Consider the following 19909-nt stretch of genomic DNA (forward strand, 5'->3'; position numbering starts at 1 on the left):
ACAAAGTCAGCTTTCATCGGAAACCCTCCCACCGCCAGAGTTTTAAGACTTCAAGCAACTACAACCTTAAGAGTCAGAAATGTTTCACCGGGTACTTAAATCCAAGCAGAGTTTTCTACCGACGCTTACACACGCACGTACCCCTCCGCACACCGGGATGTGCGAGGGTGCCCTCAGAGGGGTGGCAGGCGCAGCCCTGGGGTCCCCCCGGGGCCAACGGTTACAATTACCTGGTGCCGTCTTCTCCAGCCACGAAGCCGAGGTCGTCGGGACCACCCTGATCCCCCTCCGGGAACATGGAGCACCGCTCCGAGGCTGTGAACAAACCAAACAAGAACCCAGTGACCTTCACCCGATGAGCCGTCGGGAGGCAGCACCTCACCCTCCCTGCACCCAAAGGCCCGCTGCACCGTGCTTCGGCCCTGACGTCGCGCAACACGGTGGGCTCGACACAGAGTTAAGACAGCCCCAGGGTTTTAAATTTAAAGATACCTCTAAGTCAAGCACAGATATGAGCGATGTCCTGATTCTTCTGACAAGCCGTGAGGTTTTAGTGCCTGTGCCGACACACGGCAAAGCAGCAAACTCCAATTACTGAGCCCAGTTGTTAGGCCACACTGCTAATCCCCTGTGGGACGCTTATTCAGGCTAAAAGTCAACTTCACCTGGCATCAGCTGTCACCCTACAGCTTTTAATTTGATCAGAAGGTTAAAGCTTCTCAAAGAAATAGGAGATGAGTTGTTGAAACTACACTGAAGCCTCAGAGCACATTCCTGCCAATTAAGATGCGAATCCGTGTCTACGGGCAGCGGTTACCTCCGAGTTACAGCGCTGACCCGGGTACGCAGGGAGTTCCAGGTCAGAACTAGAGCTGTGGGTTTTCCAACAACTCCCTGGGAGCCTCACCTGAACTGACTTCTCAAGCCTAGAAAGAGTTCCCCTCTCCTGTTTTAGTCTGGTTTTAATTAGGATCCCAGGAGAGGAGTTCCACATCTTCCTGGCACTTGCTGGAGCTTTAGTGCCTCCCCAGCCCCGTCAGACTGCAGCAGCGGGGGGACGGCAGCAGCTCTGGGGCAGAGGTGCGGGAGCGTTCGGGGGGGAGCTCACAGGGGCAACTCTACCTTCGCTTGAGGACGGGACGGAGAAGGCGTGGTTAAACCCCTCCGAGGCAGAGGCGGCATCCTCCTGCTCCTCATTTTCTGTGTCACATTCAATGTCACTGTCACTGCTCATTCCTGGCAGGAGATGAAGGACATGCTTCTGACACACCCCAGCTGCAAAAAAAACCCAAGGAAACCCACAAGGCAAAAGCAGCAGCAGTAAGATCACGTCGCTGGAGCATTCAACCTTTTCACACGTAAGAGCTACCACTATCAAATACCACGAGCTGGCAGAGGAACAAGAGAGAAGGAGCACGTTCAGAGCTAAATGTATTTACCAAAGCACTAAGGAATCTGACAGAACGGTGGGTACCAGCTTCGCTGCGCGGCTCAAGGGGAGCGGTTCCAACCCGTCCCCAGGTGGCCGCAGCCCCTTCCTGCCCCCGCAGCGCTCCCCTGCCAGCTGCTCAGCTGACCTCCACAATTAGGACACACAATAAAAGGTGCTTTTTTAACACTTTAAGAGGTAGTATGACCCGTGGAGCAAGGCACCCACCAAACCCTTCAAGCAGCAATACTCAAGTCTCACACAAAAAAACCCATGCTTTTCCTACAAAAAAGAGCCGTAGCTGTTGATAACCAAAGGTGGCTTCTTTCGTTTTGCCAGACCTTGAGTGTGCATTGACAGCAGTCACAGCTCTCCCTTCTGTAGGTGACAAAAGGGGTTTGCTCTGTTCTTTTACTTCTTAAGAGCTGATACTCATTGCTAAGAAAAAGCAAGTAGTTAAGTGAGGTGCCAACTCAACTGTAGTTTTTCCTCTGAAAGGAAAAAAAAAATTGTAATATTTGTTTCCTGGGGTTTTTAACAATGAAGTATTTCAGTTTTTAAAACATTTTCCTATTAGGCTCTCTGCTATAATAGGAGAGCTGCGGGAGCGCATCACGATCACGCTGCAGTGACTAAGAGCAGAAATTCAGTTTTGTCACTGAGAGACCTTCTGTAAATGCCAACTCCTACACTATACTGCACACTGCAGATAGAGATGGATGCTGGCACCTTAATATAGGCTTTGCGCTACAATTCAGTCATTGAAATTCAAATTAGTGCAGGGGTGGAAGGCAGGAGAGCTTTAGCAAGATAAGAAAAACTCTTCTACGTGGACTTTCATAAAAAAAAAGGCAATAATATTTTTTTTCCAGCATGGAAAGGATGCAGGAAGGGAGGGGGAAAAGTTTCCTCCAAGTCTCTAAGGAAACTGGCTTACGTACCACAACACCCGACACGAATGAAGTGTTGGAGAGATTCTAGTGCAGACGTGGAGGTAGTTACCAACGTGGTTTGTCCCTGAAGGCACAAGACTTAAAAGCCAAGGTCACTGGCTACTATTTTAATTAGATAAGAAATTATTTTCAAGGCCATACAACTGAACACCAGAGACCTGGAGACATATCAAGAGGTACAAAAAGCAACCAGTAGTCCAGGGAAATAGATGGCACCGTCTAACAGTATCTGTCAGGTCTTCCCATCCCTGCTGCACCATAACATCAGGATTTCCCCCCAGGCAGCCGTGACAGAGGTGTTCTCTCCTCCGCCAGATTTCTGCTACAGCTGCCAAATGTTACAGCAAAGTTCAACAGCCATGAAAACAGGTTTTGGGTTTTGTTGGGTTTTTTTTTTTTCCCTCTTCAAGCTATTTCCATTACAGAAATGGATCATCACAGACTGGAGTGACATCACACTGCACTTGCCCTCTACAACGTCCCATTTACCTTCCTCAGGCCCTGCAGAAGCACCTTCAGAGAGCACACCCTGCCGTTCACCAGCTTCAGAGCTGTTCTCCACACCACCTGACTGGGCTCCTTCTGTACGACATCCTTTAGAATTTGTTCTTAAGAAAGAATTTAGGAGAAATACAAAAACCCAGTCAGAAGTTCAGCTTTAATCCAGCTATGGAAACAAATCCCTTTAGTGCCACATCTAGTTTTAATCATTGTTTAAGTCTCTTGCGTACCCATTTAAGCTTCCAGCTTTGATTTAGAAACATTTAAAATCTTAAAAAAAATAGACCTGGAAAAGTTTATGATGAGTATTTTCCAAGAATAGTGACTCTTGCTATTTAGAAAAAAAACCCACCCCACAACTGAGTGCTCCATTGCACTTTGCTTAGTTGGCCAACAGGGAGTTATGAAATTGCTGAGAAGTAGAGTCACAGTGAAAAACATTGTCTTAAATGAGGAAATCAAAAGTGGTAACTTTCAGTTAGAGGATATTTTGCAAGGAATAGTGGGAAAACAGACTGGGCCTGCCTTTCAAATCAAAGTTTCAGACTACATCCACAGCTGATCAAAATAAAAGAAAAAAACAAAAAAGAAAAAGAAAAGATGACTTGTAGCCTAGTGATAAAACCAAAAAGTGATATCCAGAGGGAACAGCAGCAACCAACTAAACTTCAAAGTAATTTCGCTTCCATGCTGCGAGCACCTGGTTTTAGTAGATTGGTATTTTTTTCTTTCTAGATCAAGGGAAGGTGGGGGAGGAGATAACAAGAGGAAAGAAAGAATAAACCCCTTACCCTAGAGCACCAACTTTTCTGGTCTTCTCTACAGCAGCTAAACCATTTAAGCCAGAAACTCCCACATCGGAATCTGAACCTTCACAAGGTCTTTCCTCCGGCTTAGGCAGCGCCTCGGAAGCGCAGCTGTTAGCCAGGGGCCTGGGAGAGTGATGCCGGCTACTCAGCTTCGAGCTCCCTACGCCACCGGGGAGAAGAGGGAGAGAAACTCAAAACACAAGGAGTTTTATTTCCCAAGGTTGAACATCCAGTTGTTTTACATCGCCAGCCGGTCCCAGACACCCGTAAGCACAAGTGCACCTTCCCCAGGCTCACCCCAAAAACCTTTCATTTTCAGTCAGCGTATGGGCAACACGTACCATTCGATACCCACCCTCTGAACACACGGGGCTTGTCTCAGCTGCCATTTTGGATGGGAGACTCTGCTAAATCCAGATTAATCCCTCCCCATCTCGTGGAGTTAAAACTTATCTTCTGTTTATCTTCTAGTACCACAGACACCCACTTCACTGCCATTTTCCCCAGACGCAGTCGGATGGCTGCGCCTTTCTAGTCTCGGACAAGGCTGAACCGGGCACAAAGGTTACAGTTACTCTGTGTAACGACTTTATGGCATTTTCCAGTTTCTCCCCCAAGCCTTCTGTATCTATTTAGCATCATAAGAAAACAATTGTGATACTCCAGTCCTTCTCTGAACACTTGAGAGGGGCAAAATACCAATTCCTGTGCTAGGTATTTCACTTCATTACCACTTAAGGAAGGGCATCGTAAAACTCAGGAGCAGCAATATCATACAGTTCTTTCATCACATGTATCCAGAGCCTTCCTGAATTCCCTTTAAGTCAGAGCACAATTTAAGCCTGGGTCAGCACTGTTTGATCTATGATTTTCATGGTGGAGTTAGCTCCTGAAACATCTTCAGAGACCAGAAGTAACATGTAGCACCTACGGTTAGGGTCAGGGAAGGCAGCTGTGTGGCACTGTTTCACAGCAGACCGGCTATCAGAGGCACAATAGCACTGACTAGATTTGAGAAAGGATCCAGTCAAGTTTCAGGGAAACTTCAGTTGCCAAGTAAAAGACTTCTTGAAAAGCTTTTGTACAACGGGTGCAGCCCATCACACAAGCAAAGATGACCTTGTTTACCTTCTGAAGTTTTCCCGTCTCCCTTTAAACGCAGATTGCTGTCCCCGCAGTCCATAGCTCTCCGTAAGGACAGGCTACCTGCTGCTCCAGAGCGAAGAGGTTTGGGAGAATTACTTTTCTTACTGGCAGCTGCAAAAATAGTTAAAGATGTGACAAGTGTTCAGTCAAACTGCTGCACTATTCTGACTTTATGTTTGTTTTAAGTGAGTTAAGCTCCATATTAGTCTCATTGCTCACTAACTCCCAATCCTTCACAAACTCCTTCCACAGCCTTCCTGTCAAAGACCTGGGCTAGAGGGAAGATTAGAGATACACGCGTGCGGCCGAGACTCCACAAGTAACATCCACTCGACTTACACTAAGGCATCCTTCAGAAAGCCATCACCCAGAGTCCTTCAGCCATCGGGCAAGTCTAAAGGACAAGGACAGCCAAACCCATCCCTTCAGCTCTTAAATTCAAAGATTTTTCCAATGGAGCCGCTTGATCCTTCCGTGGCTTTAGTGATGGCACAATTCAGGGCTCCAAACCTGAACACAATGTGCACCATCAGAGAAGGAATTCTCTGCTCTATGGGAACGATGAAATGCAAAACAGACCTTTGCTGGCACTGCAAAAGCCCGGCTTTGCAGGTCAGTATTGAAAGGGATGGAGAGGAATAGAACTAGTCTACCAGTTCTTTAGTCCACTCATGTTTATAACACACTTCTTACTCATCCTGGCTCCAAAATGCAAGCAATAACTTGAATCAAAAGCCAGAAGGCTGGAAAATCATCTCTCCCAGGCAACAGGGAAGTCAGAGAGGATTAGCAATCAGTGTTTTCATTCAGGATCTGAGCAACAAAGCACCAGCACAGCCTTCGTGCTGGCAGCCAAAAGATGCCACACTGCACCTCTGAAAGAAGTCACCTTTCAAAAGATGAAGTCTCTCCAGAGAAAACCTTGGCTTACTTGAATTTCAACAAGATTTTAAGTTACTAAAGCATAGAAGTCTGGAATTTTTAAATGTTGTTCACTGGCAAGTACCATGAACATCCCCAGGTGGGATGAGCCAGATGCAGAGCAGCTCTCAACAAGAAATGCCCTCCAGCTAGGACCAGTTCGATACTGGATTCAGCTTCAGAACATTCACACTGCATTAGGTGTGTTACTGGTTGGGGAGCAAGTTTTGGTGCTTTTACCAAGAAGGGCTGAAACCAGTTTCAGTAACATCTACTTACTTTGAGTGCAGGTTTTACGCTTCTGAATTTGTAGAGCTGAACTTGAGTATGAGTAACTCTAAAAGGTCTATTTCCAGATGCCTGGATATATAAACCACCTATACAACTGACATCCCTAGAGGGGGACATTTCAATCCCTTTTCTATGCACTTACAATTCCTTATGTAACAACTGGTAACTGAAGACTTTGTCAGTAGTTCCATTCCTATTTCTTGCAGCTTGCTGCAGCTTTCCGTTCCACAGGCAGCTAAAGCACCTTGCTCAATGGAGAAGAAGCTGGGCTGCCCATCACATGAGCCAGCATTGCTGCTTCTCACTTCTGACAGCTGGTTTTTTACATCAGACATTTTGCTTCGAACTTCGGCCATCTGAGTTTTAAGTCTTTTCAGCATCTTCAAGTCAGGCGGCACGCGCCACATTGCCTGGTGTCTCCGCTGATCTCGATCTTTCAGAGAATAGGATGATGCTTTACCAAAGGAAAAAAGTTAAAAAGAACAAAACAGGTAAGTAAAACTGTTCTCAAATAAAAACAGACATCTGTTTTTAACAGCTATAAGAATTCTACCTTTTGCCCTGTTATAAAAATGAGGGCCAGGGAGGCATTCTTCTGCACTGGTACGGCACCATAATATTTAGGTTGCAGGCACTGCACAGCTACCAGGACAAGTTTTCCCTCCCTGCCTGTCATGGAAGGAGGCCCCAAAACCTGCTGACTGGAAGAAGCAAGGCTCTCCTGAGTCTTGATGACAACTGAGCTACTAATCTATATTGTCAGACAAGCTTGAGTTCACAATTTGACGTTTATGTCACATTTGTTACATGTTTTTATAAAATTTGTTGAGTGCGTGTATAAGATTCTCATACTACCAACATATCATGTTAACACGTAGAACTCAAAGAAATCTGAAACTAGGGAATTCCCTAAAGTACTTAAGACCAGAAGATCGGGTTGAGAAGCTAATACCCGCGTAAGCCTCCATGCTGCTCAGCTGGAGTTAGATCAACTTTGACGCCTATTTGAAGCGTTATAAATTCTGTAATTGTTTCACTGCAAATTCAGCTGTTCAAAACCAGAAAGCCGAGCAGCTCTTGGAAACCTTCACCTTAGGAGGTGAAGTCTGGCAAATTCCAAACGTAACAGCAGCTTTCTCTTAGTTGACTGACTTGAATAAGCTCTGGGAACAGTCAAACCTTGAGGGAACCTCAGCAAAATAGTTGATTTCAGCTGTGAGGCCAGTAAAGATGACCAGGACACCATTCAACACACCAGGAAAGCTTGATCTTGCTCGAGTAGTACAGCACAAATGCAACGCCCTCTCTGAAGGTCCTTTTGTCCAGGCCTTTCTCCAAGCAAAACAGAGCTGAGACTTATAGCTCATGTGCTGCCTCCCCTGTGTGGGCACAGGGAAGTGATTTCCACTTTTGGAAATATGGATTACACTCAGCTGAAAATTCATCTGACTGTTCATGTGACTACATTTAAAAAGCTAATCACAAAGGAACAAATAGTTTGAGCTAGCTTTTAGATTCATTAACACCAATGTCATTGTTGCAGCAAAAGCAGACATTTATTTGTAGCAAATGGACCGTTATTTCTCTTCTGTTCTATTAAGTCACCAAATGGTTGTTTCAGAATGACCCGAAATAAGATGTTGCAGCAGTGGGCCAGCTAGTTCCAAGTATCCATGTTAATCATGATAAATGTATTATTGAGGTTTAATTCTTCACTAACAAAACAAGAGAAACAAGGAACAACCTTCAGCAATAGCCACGGGTGCCAGAATCACCAGTGATCTTGCTTTTGCTGCACATGAAGTTAATTGTGGTTTTTGGTTGAAGGGTCCTAACGGAACCACAAATACTCTTCGAAGTCCTCAATTATTTAAATACTATCACTATTGTTGGCTCCTGACATTTTGATCCATTTTTCTCCCACAAGTGCTTCCATGTGCTTTTCCAGCCTTACTACACAGACATTTTTGTAGTCCAGTTCTAAATGCCTTTTTCATACAAAAGTAATTTCCAGGATTTATTTTCTTGTCCGTACACACTGTGCTGCTCGTACTCTCAGCCACTAAGAGTACAAACTGCGTGAAGTGTGAGGTGTAACAGCTTCCTCAGCAGAGGGCTGGGTTGGGTTGTTTTGTCTTTCAATGCCAACCCCTTCTGGAAAGGGCCTTTCATTCATCCCCCACAGCGGCAGGCAGAGAAACCGCATGAACTGTAGCTGTACAATGTTGCTACACTAAGCAGACACCCCGTCCATCCCCCAAGGAAAGATGAGAAGACCCTCCTTGATACACTCCTCTGTTTTCCATTGAGTCATCCGGCGTTCTCAAGCTGAGGTCAACCATTAAGACAAAGGATGTGTTGGAGCAGGCAGGAAGCCACAGCGTACCGATGAGCAGATGAGGATATGGAAGCCCAGACATCATCTGCTTTTCCCCCTCCCCTCCTCAAATCTGCTTTTAACTCTGGGGCGACATTCTCAGACATTCCCAGGTTGGAATTAAATCATCTGATGTGTGATGTACAGTTACCTCTGTTCTGCAGAAGAGAGGCGGGTGGACGTGGCTGAAGGCCCCAAAGGTTTTCCATCCCATTTCTGTCTTTTAGATCCAACAAGTGGATTAAAATTAAGGGATCTATATCTAGTAAACTGCTACTGGCTGCTGAGCCCAGGGCACTTCCTCCCCGCCTTGAAGATCTTCCACTTGCACTGGTGTAGCCATGGCTAGTACCTAAGGAAGAGTTACAGAGAAAGAGTGTGTGTACAGGACACAGTGAGGCATTATTCCCTGTAAAAATAAAAAGACAAGAGTTCAACAAGCAGATTAGGAATGAAAACATTCCAATAAACTTAACAAGACATCAGTATTATTTCATGGATTTATGGATTCTGAAAGCAACCAGAAATGCTCCTAACTAAATGTTTAAGCCAAAAAGCACCAGAGGAAAAAAAAGAAGGAATTAAAAAAAAAAAATTTAGAAGAGTATTTCACTTCACACCTTTTATGTAAATGTATTAATAAATAGATTGGTAAACAAATCAATACAAAAGAGCATTTATTCCAAAGACATGCACATGAACTTTCTAGGTGTCCCACCCTGCCAATTAGATTAAGGGGCAGGGGGGAACTTCAGTTAAGTTCTGCTCTGTGTTACGATGTTCCCATTACAGAGTGGCCAAGGCACTCAGAAGATGAAGAGTATCTTCAGAGGAAAGAGTTAGATCTGCGAGACTAAAATTGTACAGTTTAGTAGAACACAGGTGACACTACTAACATTCAGACTGGAAAACAGCACACACGGATAAATGCAAGAAGCTCAAGTGAAGAGACTGTGTCAGCTTTTACAAATGCTGTTAAAAATTACTTTCTAAAAGCTTCTAAATAAATGATGTTTCCACAGCCACTGTGCTCCTACTCTAAAGGCTGCCCTTGCAGAAGGAAACAGACATGTCCCTCAAGTTCCTAGCTTACAAGAAATTAAAAGTAGTTTTGAAACAGCAGCTAAAAGCAGGACAGTTGAGGAATTCTGTCTTTCAAGCACTAGCAGACTTTCACAGCAGCATAAATACCACTTTCAGTGAATGCCACTTCTGATGTTTCTGCCATAAATAAATATATTACATACACATACATTTCTTTCAGAATCTTATTATCTTATGGCTAATTTGGGCCATCTCTAGGCTGCAAGAGCCTTTTCATTATCACATTTAAAATATATATCTGCTTGACTTATAAGGATCCTTTACTTCACTCCCTTCATGTACTTCAGGTTCTATAGCACACTAAAACCTAAGTGGACGCGTCACACACTCAGAGGCCGCCCAGGCATCACTAAAAATTGCTTGTCAGGCTACTTTTGAGCAGAATGGAAGGGGTTTCAGAGGCAGAAAAGCCTCCCTCCAAACTTAAGCATCATTTTTAATCAAACACGTTCAGAAGATTTTTCCCCCCCTTTTTTTTATTGAGCCAATGAAATGTTTCTGCTACACTGCAATAATCAGTACAAACCACATGATGCAGCACTTCCAAAAATAGAAATGCCTGCAGAGCGCGCAGCTTGGCGTCGCTTCCAAGGAGAACAGGGGAAGGAATCCCGCAGCGTTTCGCATATATGGGATTTCGGAAGGCTGGTTTTCATACCTGATGTTCCAGGAGTAGCAGCAGCTGCTGCATCCTCCATGAGATCGCCTTCTTCCAACTCCATATTACTGCTGTATTCCACATCATTCTCTCCAGACCTTAGGAGACGATTGGGGTGGAAAAAGGAAAATACAATTATTAGGTTTTTTCAGCTCTTGGTAAACGTTATAGCACATACCTTGAACGACATAAATAGTATTTTCTGCATTCCAAGCTACACAAATTGAACAAATCCAAGTGTGTTAATTAAATGACTGACTCACTCACCAGGAGTCCAGAAGTGCCATACGTATCTAGACTGTAAAATCTGATCCTGCACACTTCTATATTTGTACGTGTTACAACACATTCTCATGTTTTAATGAAGATTCTAGGATTTGACATCGTCTCAGCTAAGAACCTTAAATTCTCTAGTTTAAGTAACTGTCCTTATTATCACTCTCCTACTACTACAACACTTCCTAATACCAAACCTCTCTTCTGTTATAGTGTAGAAACAGATTTCTTAATAGTGTTTTGGGAAAGAACCTTCACAGGCTATCACTTGTCAAAGACAGAATACAACACTAAAATAAACGAAGAGATCAGCAAGATAGTAACTAGCTGACCAAAAATTCAACGTTTAATGTTAACTACATCAGTTCGTGCTGTTTCCAGTACAGGAAACACCCCCCACGTTGTGCTGGAATCCCCCACGCACCATAATTGCGATAGAACAAATGAATCTGTTTCCATGGGCATTAGGGTGACTGCCCTGGGAAGCAAGGGGATGATCTGAAAGGCATTTTAAGGTACTTACATAGTTTCTTCATCAATATCATTTTCTTCAGTGTTACTAGTTGCTGTTGAACTAGCTGAAGAGCTGCTACCATCGAGGTGGTTCACTTCATCTTCTCCAGCAAGATCTATATCTAAGTCACCATCAGAGAGCTCGTGCTACAGGAAAAACAGAGCAAGTCTTTTTATAAAAGGAAACATTTCAGTTGCACTTTAATGCATTCACCAAAAGCTATGAACAGAAACTCTCTCTCGCCAGAGTGTCACACTATCACACGGGAGTTCGGAGGGTCTCAAAGCACAATAAAGGTTGGTAACAAACAGAGAAGCTGGATTTTTCAGCTGCAACTTGGAAACATTTTTGTGGTGGGATCTATTAGCATCATCTCTCTCAAGTGTGTCATATCACAGAATCAGAATCACAGAATCATTCAGGTTGGAAAAGCCCCTTGGGATCATCGAGTCCAACCATCAGCCCCACTCTACAAAGTTCTCCCCTACACCACATCCTCCAACATCTCATCCAAACGACCCCCCCTCCACCCCCTCCCTGGGCAGCCTATTCCACTGTCTGAGCACTCCTTCTGTGAAATTTTTTTTCCTAATGTCCAGTCTAAACCTCCCCTGTTGCAGTTTAAAGCCATTTCCTCTTGTTCGGTCACTAATCACCTGTGAGAAGAGACCAGCACCAACCTCTCTACAATGTCCTTTCAGGGAGCTGTAGAGTGATGAGGTGTCTCCTCAGCCTTCTCCTCCTCACACTAAACAGCCCCAGCTCCTTCAATCGCTCCTCACAGGATTTATTCTCCAGGCCCTTCACCAGCTTCGTTGCCCTCCTCTGCACTCACTCCAGCACCTCGATCTCTCTCGTATTGAGGTGCCCAAAACTGGACACAACACTCCAGGTGTGGCCTCACCAGTGCAGAGCACAGGAGGACTATCACCTCCCTATTTCTGCTGGTCACACTATTCCTAATACAAGCCAGGATGCTGTTGGCTTTATTGGCCACCTGGGCACACTGCCGGCTCCTGTTCAGCCGCCTGTCAATTAGAACCCCCAGATCCTTTTCTTCCAGACAGCTCCAGCCACACCTCCCCAGCATGGCTACAGGCTTGTTGTGGCCCAAGTGCAGGACCTGACACTTGGCCTTGCTGAAGCTCATCCCATTGACGTTGGCCCACTGATCCAATCTATCCAAGTCTCTCTGTAGAGCCTCCCTGTCCTCATGCAGATCGACACTCCCGCTTAACTTGGTGTCATCTGCGAACTTACTGGTGATACACTCTGCGTCCTTATCACGATCACCAATAAAGATGTTAAACAGAAATGGTCCCAACACCGAGCCCTGAGGAACACCACTTGTGACCAGCCGCCAGCTGGATTTAACCCCACTGACCACCACTCTCTGGGACCATCCAGCCAGCCAGCCAGTGCTTGACCCAGCAGACCTCATGCTCATCCAGGCCATGGGCAGCCAGTTTTTCTATGAGAATTCTATGGGGAACTGTGTTGAATGCTTTTCAAAAATCCAGGTAGACAATATCCACAGCCTTTCCCTCGTCCAATAGTCAGGTCATCTTGTCATAGAAGGAGATCAGGTTTGTCAGGCGGGACCTGCCTTTCATAAACCCATGCTGACTAGGCCAGATCCCCTGGTTGCCCATTATATGACTTTTAATGGCACTCGAGATGACCTGCTCCATGACCTTCCCTGGTACCGAGGTCAGACCAACAGCTCTATAGTTCCCTGGATCCTCCTTTCTGCCTCTCTTGTAGATGGGTGTCACATTTGCCACCCTCCAGTCCAGTGGGACCTCCCCAGTTAGCCATGACTTCAGGTAAATCATGGAAAGCGGCTTGGCGAGCACATCTGCCAACTCCCTCAGCACCCTTGGGTGTAACCCATCCGGTCCCAGACTTGTGTGCATCCAAGTGGTGTGGCAGGTCTCTGACCACTTCCTCTTTAATTGCGCTGACCCCATTCTGCTTCCCCTCCCCATCTCCTAGCTCATGAAGCTGGGTGTCCAGGGAACAGCCAGTTCCACTGCTAAAGACTGAGGCAAAGCAAGTTTTGAGCACCTCAGCCTTTTCCTCATCCTTTGTTACCATGTTTCCTTCTGCATCCAATAAAGGAGGGAGATTTTCACTAATCCTCCTTTTGTTGTTAATGAATTTATAGAAACATTTTTTATTATCTTTAACAGCTGTAGCCAGGTTGAGCTCTAGCTGCGCTTTGGTTCTCCTAATGTTCTCCCTGCATAGCTTCACTGCATCTTCCAAAGGTCACAGAATCTCCTTTTGTTCTTGAGATCCAGCCAAAGATCCCTGTTTAGCCAGGCCGGTCTCCTTCCCCGCCTGCTTGCTTTTCGGCACGCAGGAACAGCCTGCTCCTGTGCCTTTAAGACTTCTCTCTTGAAGTATGTCCAGCCTTCCTGGACTCCCATATCCTTCAGGGCAGCCTCCCAAGGGATTTTGTCAAACAGTCTTTTGAACAGGTCAAAGTTTGCCCTCCGGAAGTCTACTATTTCCATGCAGAGGATAATAAATCTAATTTACAGTTCAGAAGTTCACCTATGTTTCTACTGCTATCCTATCATAAAAAGCTACACATATAACAGAGGCAGGAAAAAAAAAAAGTTTCCTACATTAAAGTCCTCATGCTGGATCTTCTCTTCCTCCTCTTCCTTGCTATCTCGCACCAATCCTGGAGCAGCAACATTCTCAAGCAGCACTTCAGTGCTTTGTCCAGATTTCTTTGATCTTGTTTCTGGACCATCATCATTCTGGGGACTAAGATGAGTGTCTGGAGGTGAAATGCCTCGTGATTTCTGAGTCCGGGAAAGTTCAATCGCAAGCCTCTTAAATATTAGAAGGATACACAAAAGCACATATAGAAGATGACAATGGAGCATCATCATCAAAGCAAGTAAGTTTGTTGAGTTGCATACATACTATTTTAATAGCACCAATATCAAACTACCAATACAACACAAACACAACTGTCAAACATGAACACTGTAACCTAAAAGAGGTAATTACTGGTCAGTAAAAGGTGATTTTACATTAATATACATCCCACTTACTTCTTTAAGGTTATTTATTTGTTGGATATAACTTGTCTGAGCTGCTTCCAATTGAGCAATGTACCAGTGTTGATCTCGGCACTTTTGGAAGAAGGTTGGCGAGCGCACTTGGAACCTTCAAAGAAACATTTGAAAAGATTTTTTTTTGAAGGAAGGGGGGGGAGTGGGGGGGCAGGGGGTATGTTTGGTTTTCATTCCCCGCCCCCCCCCCCCGCCCCAAATCCAAAACACGCTGCGTAAGAACATTGTACAACCCAAAATCTAGTCATGAAATACATTTAACAGACGACATGTACTTCTACACTCAGTATCCTGGATGCCCTGAATAGCAACAGCAAGTATTTTGTAGAAGCAGTTACATGAGAGGTGGTTGTCTTCACAAACCAACACTAACACACACTACAAAGCACTGAACTGGAGCAATGGTAGGGCTGGACAGAGAATATTTGAAGCAGATGGATAAAGCTTCTATATTTTGTCATACCATTGCAATTCCCATTGACAGCGTTAGTTCTCTTAAACTACAGACTTCCTTTATTCCCAAAGTTCTCCTATGCTCACTACAACTGTTCCTAAGGAGGGGGAGAAAACACCCTTTTCCTTTAGTTCTGTTTGCTACAGATCTCTAAACCAGAATTATTAGTGTCAAGTGTAGCTACTTCTCAAAGAAAGAGATACACTTAAAGTTTCCACAACTCCCTTCAGCACATTTTCTTCTCTAAAGCTTATGACAGTGAAATCCACTTATGACAAAACATGTCACAATTATTTTAAATTCAACTACTTAATTATTTCCTATTGCAGTAGTAGGTGTGACACTTTGTGAAACAACAGCAGAAAAGAGCCCCACTAAGTTGTCTTCCTTACCTTAGGATCACAGTGTCATTTTGCCTGTTTAAATAGCCTTCGTTGGCTAGCAAGTCTAAACGAAAGAATCTGTTGTAACCCCAGCATTCTCCAACTTCAAAATCAGAGGCAAACTCTCTGATTATGTTTTTGGTGGGATCGTTGGTGGACTGGTGAACCATTTCTACACGATACTCATACCTACAGAGGGGAAGACCACAGGTATCAATACAAAAATGAAGATGTCAGAATCGTTGAAGCATCAAGTTTAACAGAACTGTGCTTCCTGGGAGCATTCCCAGCTGAAGAGGTGAGTCAGTCTTAAAATTTTACCAAACACGTACACAAGCACTACAAGGGGGAAGAAAGTAATAACAGGGAGTAGAGTGGTAAACCAACTCTAGGACTGAATACTAGGAGACAGATACTCTAATCAGTTGTTTTGCCAGCTTGTTTTTTAGCTCAAAAAAGCCACTGAGTAACAACTTTAAAATATTATCTTTGGGCACGATTCAAAGCTCAGTGGACGACAGAAGCCTCACTATTCTTTTCAAGAGCGCTCTGCATCAGTCCCTAGCAATGCCACAGAACCTGAGGTCATTCTTTACAAACCTCTCCAGATGCTCTGTCCAGAGAAAAAAAAATTAAAATTAGCTGCTCTTACTACAGGTTTGCTTACTTGGATGTCTCTGGCAATCCAGCGGACAGCTCCAAGAACACAGACAGGTAGTAACCCCGTACTACTCCATTTCCATCCTTGAAATAGATAAAAGAGATATAAATTGATTAAAAAAAAGCAAAAGCCAGAAAAACAAAACACCTTGATACACCCTTGAAGTTTAGAAAACAGCTTCAATCAATACAGAAATTGCAGCAGTAGTCTACTTTGTATGCTACAATTTTGATTTTTAGTCTTCTGTGACCTAGAACTCTTACTGTAACTTGAATCAACATGGAGTTTGCATCTGGAAGCACATATGCAGTCTAGTATTGGTATCTCAGATATAAATCTCTAAACAGAGCTTTAATTATTAACATTTTAGGGGTTCAATTAAGTGGAAGACTGAATAGACAAATGCTTGTCAATGCATAGGAAAAACATTTACTTAACATACAGAAAAAGCAGTAAAAAAGCTCAAAATCTACTTAGCAGTTTATTACAGTCCAATTCTCAAATTCTCAAAGCGAAACCAGCTCAGGTTAAAACATTAGTTCTGAAATATTTTACATACAGCTGCATTTCAAAGCTACTTTTGAAAGAAGAGCAATTTCTTTAGAAAAAACATGCAACATGAAAAAGTTAGGTCAGTTAACTTGAGAAACATTAGAGTCACCAGAAATCAAGACGAAATATGGCAAAACCTCCATCACACTCACCTTAATCAAGGATGAAGAATGGCTCAACTTGAATCCTCTAGGTTGAAGAAACATTCCAACTTACCATTTAAAAAATAAGTTTTAATGCCTTCTGACAGCACACCTTACATAGGCAATCCTGAATTTACAATACTCTGAAAACTTACACAGGGGTCCACCTCTGCCTTGCAAGAATACAATTCTGGGCGTACGTGGGCTTAACGGATTAATCCACTTCTCTGAAGATGTCAGGTAAATCACCAACAAACAAAACTTGTGGTCTACCACTAAACACGTATTTCTCCAAACACAGCTGCAGTAGCAGCCAGAGCTTCCTGGAAACACTGACCAGAGTAGTGAACTGTACAGAGATCACACCCTGTGGGTCAACACTCCAACATTAACAAAGATATTGCTTCAGAAATCGGAATATTCAGCGCACTGACAGGACATTAGTACAACAGACACGTTTTAATGTCAGGATCTGAGAACTGGACGCACAGTAAAACAGATTCCCCTTCAACTAATACCTTGTCCTCCTCCCAACTTCCCAAATAAGTATTATTTATTAACATAAATAGGGTGAGTTATTCTACACCTCAGTTCTGCAAGAAACATCTGCAAAAACCACTCAGACAAAAAGGGTAAAAAAAAAATAATCTATGAAAGTTCCTATGGCATATTGGTAAGATCCATTTTTAATTACTTTTAAATTAACCTGATTAACTATACTGAGAATGTTCATGCTGGATATCTGGAGGCAGCGAGGAAACACTCTAAAGGTTGGTCACCAACTCTACAACATTATTATGTTCTTGTCATACAGCTTTTTATACACAAGATGAGAAGAGACTAACTGATGTCTCCTTACAAGAGAAGCGTTTTGGATGGGATAATGACTCTAGTTGAAAATGTAACTCACTGGATAAACTTTTAGTCTCCAGCAGAGTCCTGACACTTGAAGAGGTGGACTGTAAACAGGATCTGCTCGCTGACGCAACGTACTATTGAGAAAGAAGAAAAAAACATTTGCTAATGGGACAAAGCAAAACCCTCCATGAAACAGCAAGCTGCATACACACTTGCACTCACTCTAGATCCATCCTTCTTGCTGCACAGAGCGTGCAGCAGCATGAGGCCCAGGCAAAATGTTAAGTGGCCATACAAATATATGTATTCCTTGCAAAATTATCCAGTATTTTTAAAAAAAGAAAAATAAGCAGTTAGCTAAAAAGATTTTCCATGATAAAGGCAAACGGTTTAGCAAGGGTTAATTGTTCACTTGGTAAACAAGAGATTTTTTTTTATTGAATTCCTATAGTTCATATCTAACAGTTTTCTTTAGAGACTATTCTGTGTTCTAAACAATACTTCTGATGTACAGAACACACACAAAAAGCTTCCCAAAAGTTTCACAAAAATATACACAATAACATAAGATACATTCTTACCTGAAGTTTTCCAAGACAAATGTAGTTGAGTCATAGGCTGGAACCAATTCACTGGGCAGGGAGGAAATAATTAAGAGTTGAGTAACATGATATTAACAATCCCAACTTTTGGTATTTTCAGAAGCGTTTAAGATGATTTAGGTCACCAGAGCCACTAAAATTCACCAGGACTACACCGGGTTTTTTCAGTAGTTCTGAAAATTCCATTTATAAGCCTTCTCCCCAGAACCTCTCCATGTAATATCACACAATAAAACAAGTATTTTATGTTGTGTGAAGGGAAAAGCAACCAAGAGTTAAGAGGATTAAAATATTTTTTTTTACCTGTGATGGCTAATGACCTCTTAATATGGTGAATTTTTAATGTAAGACTCCTTGATAGTTCTAGAAAGGATGAAACTATTGCATGGCTGAAAGCACAAAGCTTAAATGGTTTGTGTTTCAGAGCAGGAGATGCCTTACTGCCATTGGAAAATGAACATTCAGATTTAAGCTTTCCTCAGAGAGGCATTTAATTAGTCTTTTCAGAAAATGTGTCAGGAAAATAGTTTTGAGACTGCATTTAAAAGCAAGCCAAACCGATTTTTGCTAGAGAACACAGAATTATTTGAGCAATTCTTTTAAGATTTCTCCTACTTTCAGTTTTTTGGAGATGCTTTTCAGCCAGCTAGCCTAAACTCTCAACAGTCTTCCTCAGAACCCAGCACTAGCAGCACTCTCTTTAGGAAGAATTGTGCTATGAAGTGATTTTGGCTGTATATTCTGAATTAAGGTGACCTGCAGAGGCATCTCATGAGAGCTTGCAATTATATACTGAATGACCCAATAATAAGAAAAAGGACAAATCAGTAAACTGAGTGTAAAAGAGAAAAAAAATTGTCAGCTGGAACCCACTGTCCTGACTTCCCAGCAGGGACTACAGACAGAAAATAAGCCCGGCTGGAACAGAAAAGCCTACTTGCAGTATAGGTTACTAAGAGGAGTAAGTTAAGCAGTTTATCATTTTCAGTGTATAAGCCTGGACCCAAATTCAGCCCGAGATATCACGTTTAACACAGAAACAGACCAAATTGTGTTACCCCACAGATCACCACTGCCACTGCTCGTATAGCTGAAGTATGACTCCCCCTCACTGAGATGGCTTCCAAGTTCAAACTACAGCAAAAAGGAAAGGCAGTGCTTACCTTGTGAAGTCTGGGGGGACAGGAGTAGTGACAAAGGAGGCCATAGGCTTCCGATGAACCTGCTGGAACATCATCAGGATCTCTGAACTTTTGGATATTAACTCACTCTTACTGCACGATCGTAACTATATGGGAAAAAAGAATAAGGAAAAAAATCCTTATATCATTAGTAGAAACCACAGGTTTTGACTGCTTTTGTTTTTAAACGTAATAAATTGCATGTCTATCACAGCTTCAGAAAGATTACCCGCAAGGCAATGTAAAATGAAGCTTGGAGGTTTGTTGGTTTGGGTTGTTTTGGTTTTTTTCATTTGGGTTTTATTTCCCTTGAAACTGTCAGCAGTTAAGACTAAGAATTTGCCTATGATAGCCAACAGTTATGTGTTCTAAAATTTCTGTTTGGAAATTGAAATCGGTATTCTAATTCTGCCTCACTCCAAAGCCTGCACAAACCATTTGGGAAGTCCTGAATATTTAAGACTGTCAAATTCTACAATGAAAGTTACAGCAACTACTACGTAGTTCACTTAGGTTAAACTAATTTATATAAAAACCGTCTGATTAATACCAAGTCACATCTATTACTGTTTAGGCAAGAATAACAATGTAAATCAATCTGGAAAGGATGCTTACTTAGACATTGGGATAATTTGCTCAATACATCACAACACAGCGATACAAGCTCCCATGACATTAGACAGTTCCTTTACGTTTTAGTTACTCCTTTACTGCTGAACTGCCAAGCACTGTATTTTTTTTTTTTGTTTATCCAAATGTGAACAGCACAAAGCCTACGTTATCTTAAACAGGAGGCCAGAAAACCCACTTCAACCCACTTCATTCCAGAATAACAAAGGTATTTTCAAAAGCTGAAAGAAAATAGTAATATCTAACCTGGTATGTTCCTTGAATAGCTAATATTCTATATTCTAAACCTCTTTACTAACAGAGACAAATGTTTATTTTATAAAATTATTTATTTATAAATATGGCTTCTTATTTAGACTTTAAACACTGGAAAA

At 42.9% G+C, this 19909-nt stretch overlaps 1 protein-coding gene across 3 annotated transcripts in view; it reads right to left on the reverse strand.

Annotated features, from left to right (window-relative positions):
• The window catches only part of TRIM37 (tripartite motif containing 37), a 32087-nt gene that overhangs the window by 645 nt on the left and 11533 nt on the right, over positions 1–19909 (reverse strand). The window contains exons 9-24 of one of the 3 annotated variants that reach the window (XM_074890368.1): positions 18888–19012; positions 17704–17754; positions 17175–17256; positions 15576–15652; positions 14918–15097; positions 14051–14165; positions 13613–13825; positions 10989–11125; positions 10190–10287; positions 8579–8779; positions 6193–6504; positions 4821–4949; positions 3675–3852; positions 2872–2990; positions 1123–1236; positions 231–315 (exon numbers count right to left, since the gene is read on the reverse strand). In XM_074890368.1, coding sequence (XP_074746469.1) covers positions 231–315; positions 1123–1236; positions 2872–2990; positions 3675–3852; positions 4821–4949; positions 6193–6504; positions 8579–8779; positions 10190–10287; positions 10989–11125; positions 13613–13825; positions 14051–14165; positions 14918–15097; positions 15576–15652; positions 17175–17256; positions 17704–17754; positions 18888–19012 — 2216 coding nt within the window. Of the gene's footprint in view, positions 1–230; positions 316–1122; positions 1276–2370; positions 2991–3674; positions 3853–4820; positions 4950–6192; positions 6505–8578; positions 8780–10189; positions 10288–10988; positions 11126–13612; positions 13826–14050; positions 14166–14917; positions 15098–15575; positions 15653–17174; positions 17257–17703; positions 17755–18887; positions 19013–19909 lie in introns of those variants that run through there. The other 2 variants (XM_074890367.1, XR_012631680.1) reach the window with 2 other exon arrangements.

The sequence above is a fragment of the Strix uralensis genome, chromosome 20, assembly GCF_047716275.1.
Source record: "Strix uralensis isolate ZFMK-TIS-50842 chromosome 20, bStrUra1, whole genome shotgun sequence".
NCBI classification, from domain to species: Eukaryota; Metazoa; Chordata; class Aves; order Strigiformes; family Strigidae; genus Strix; species Strix uralensis.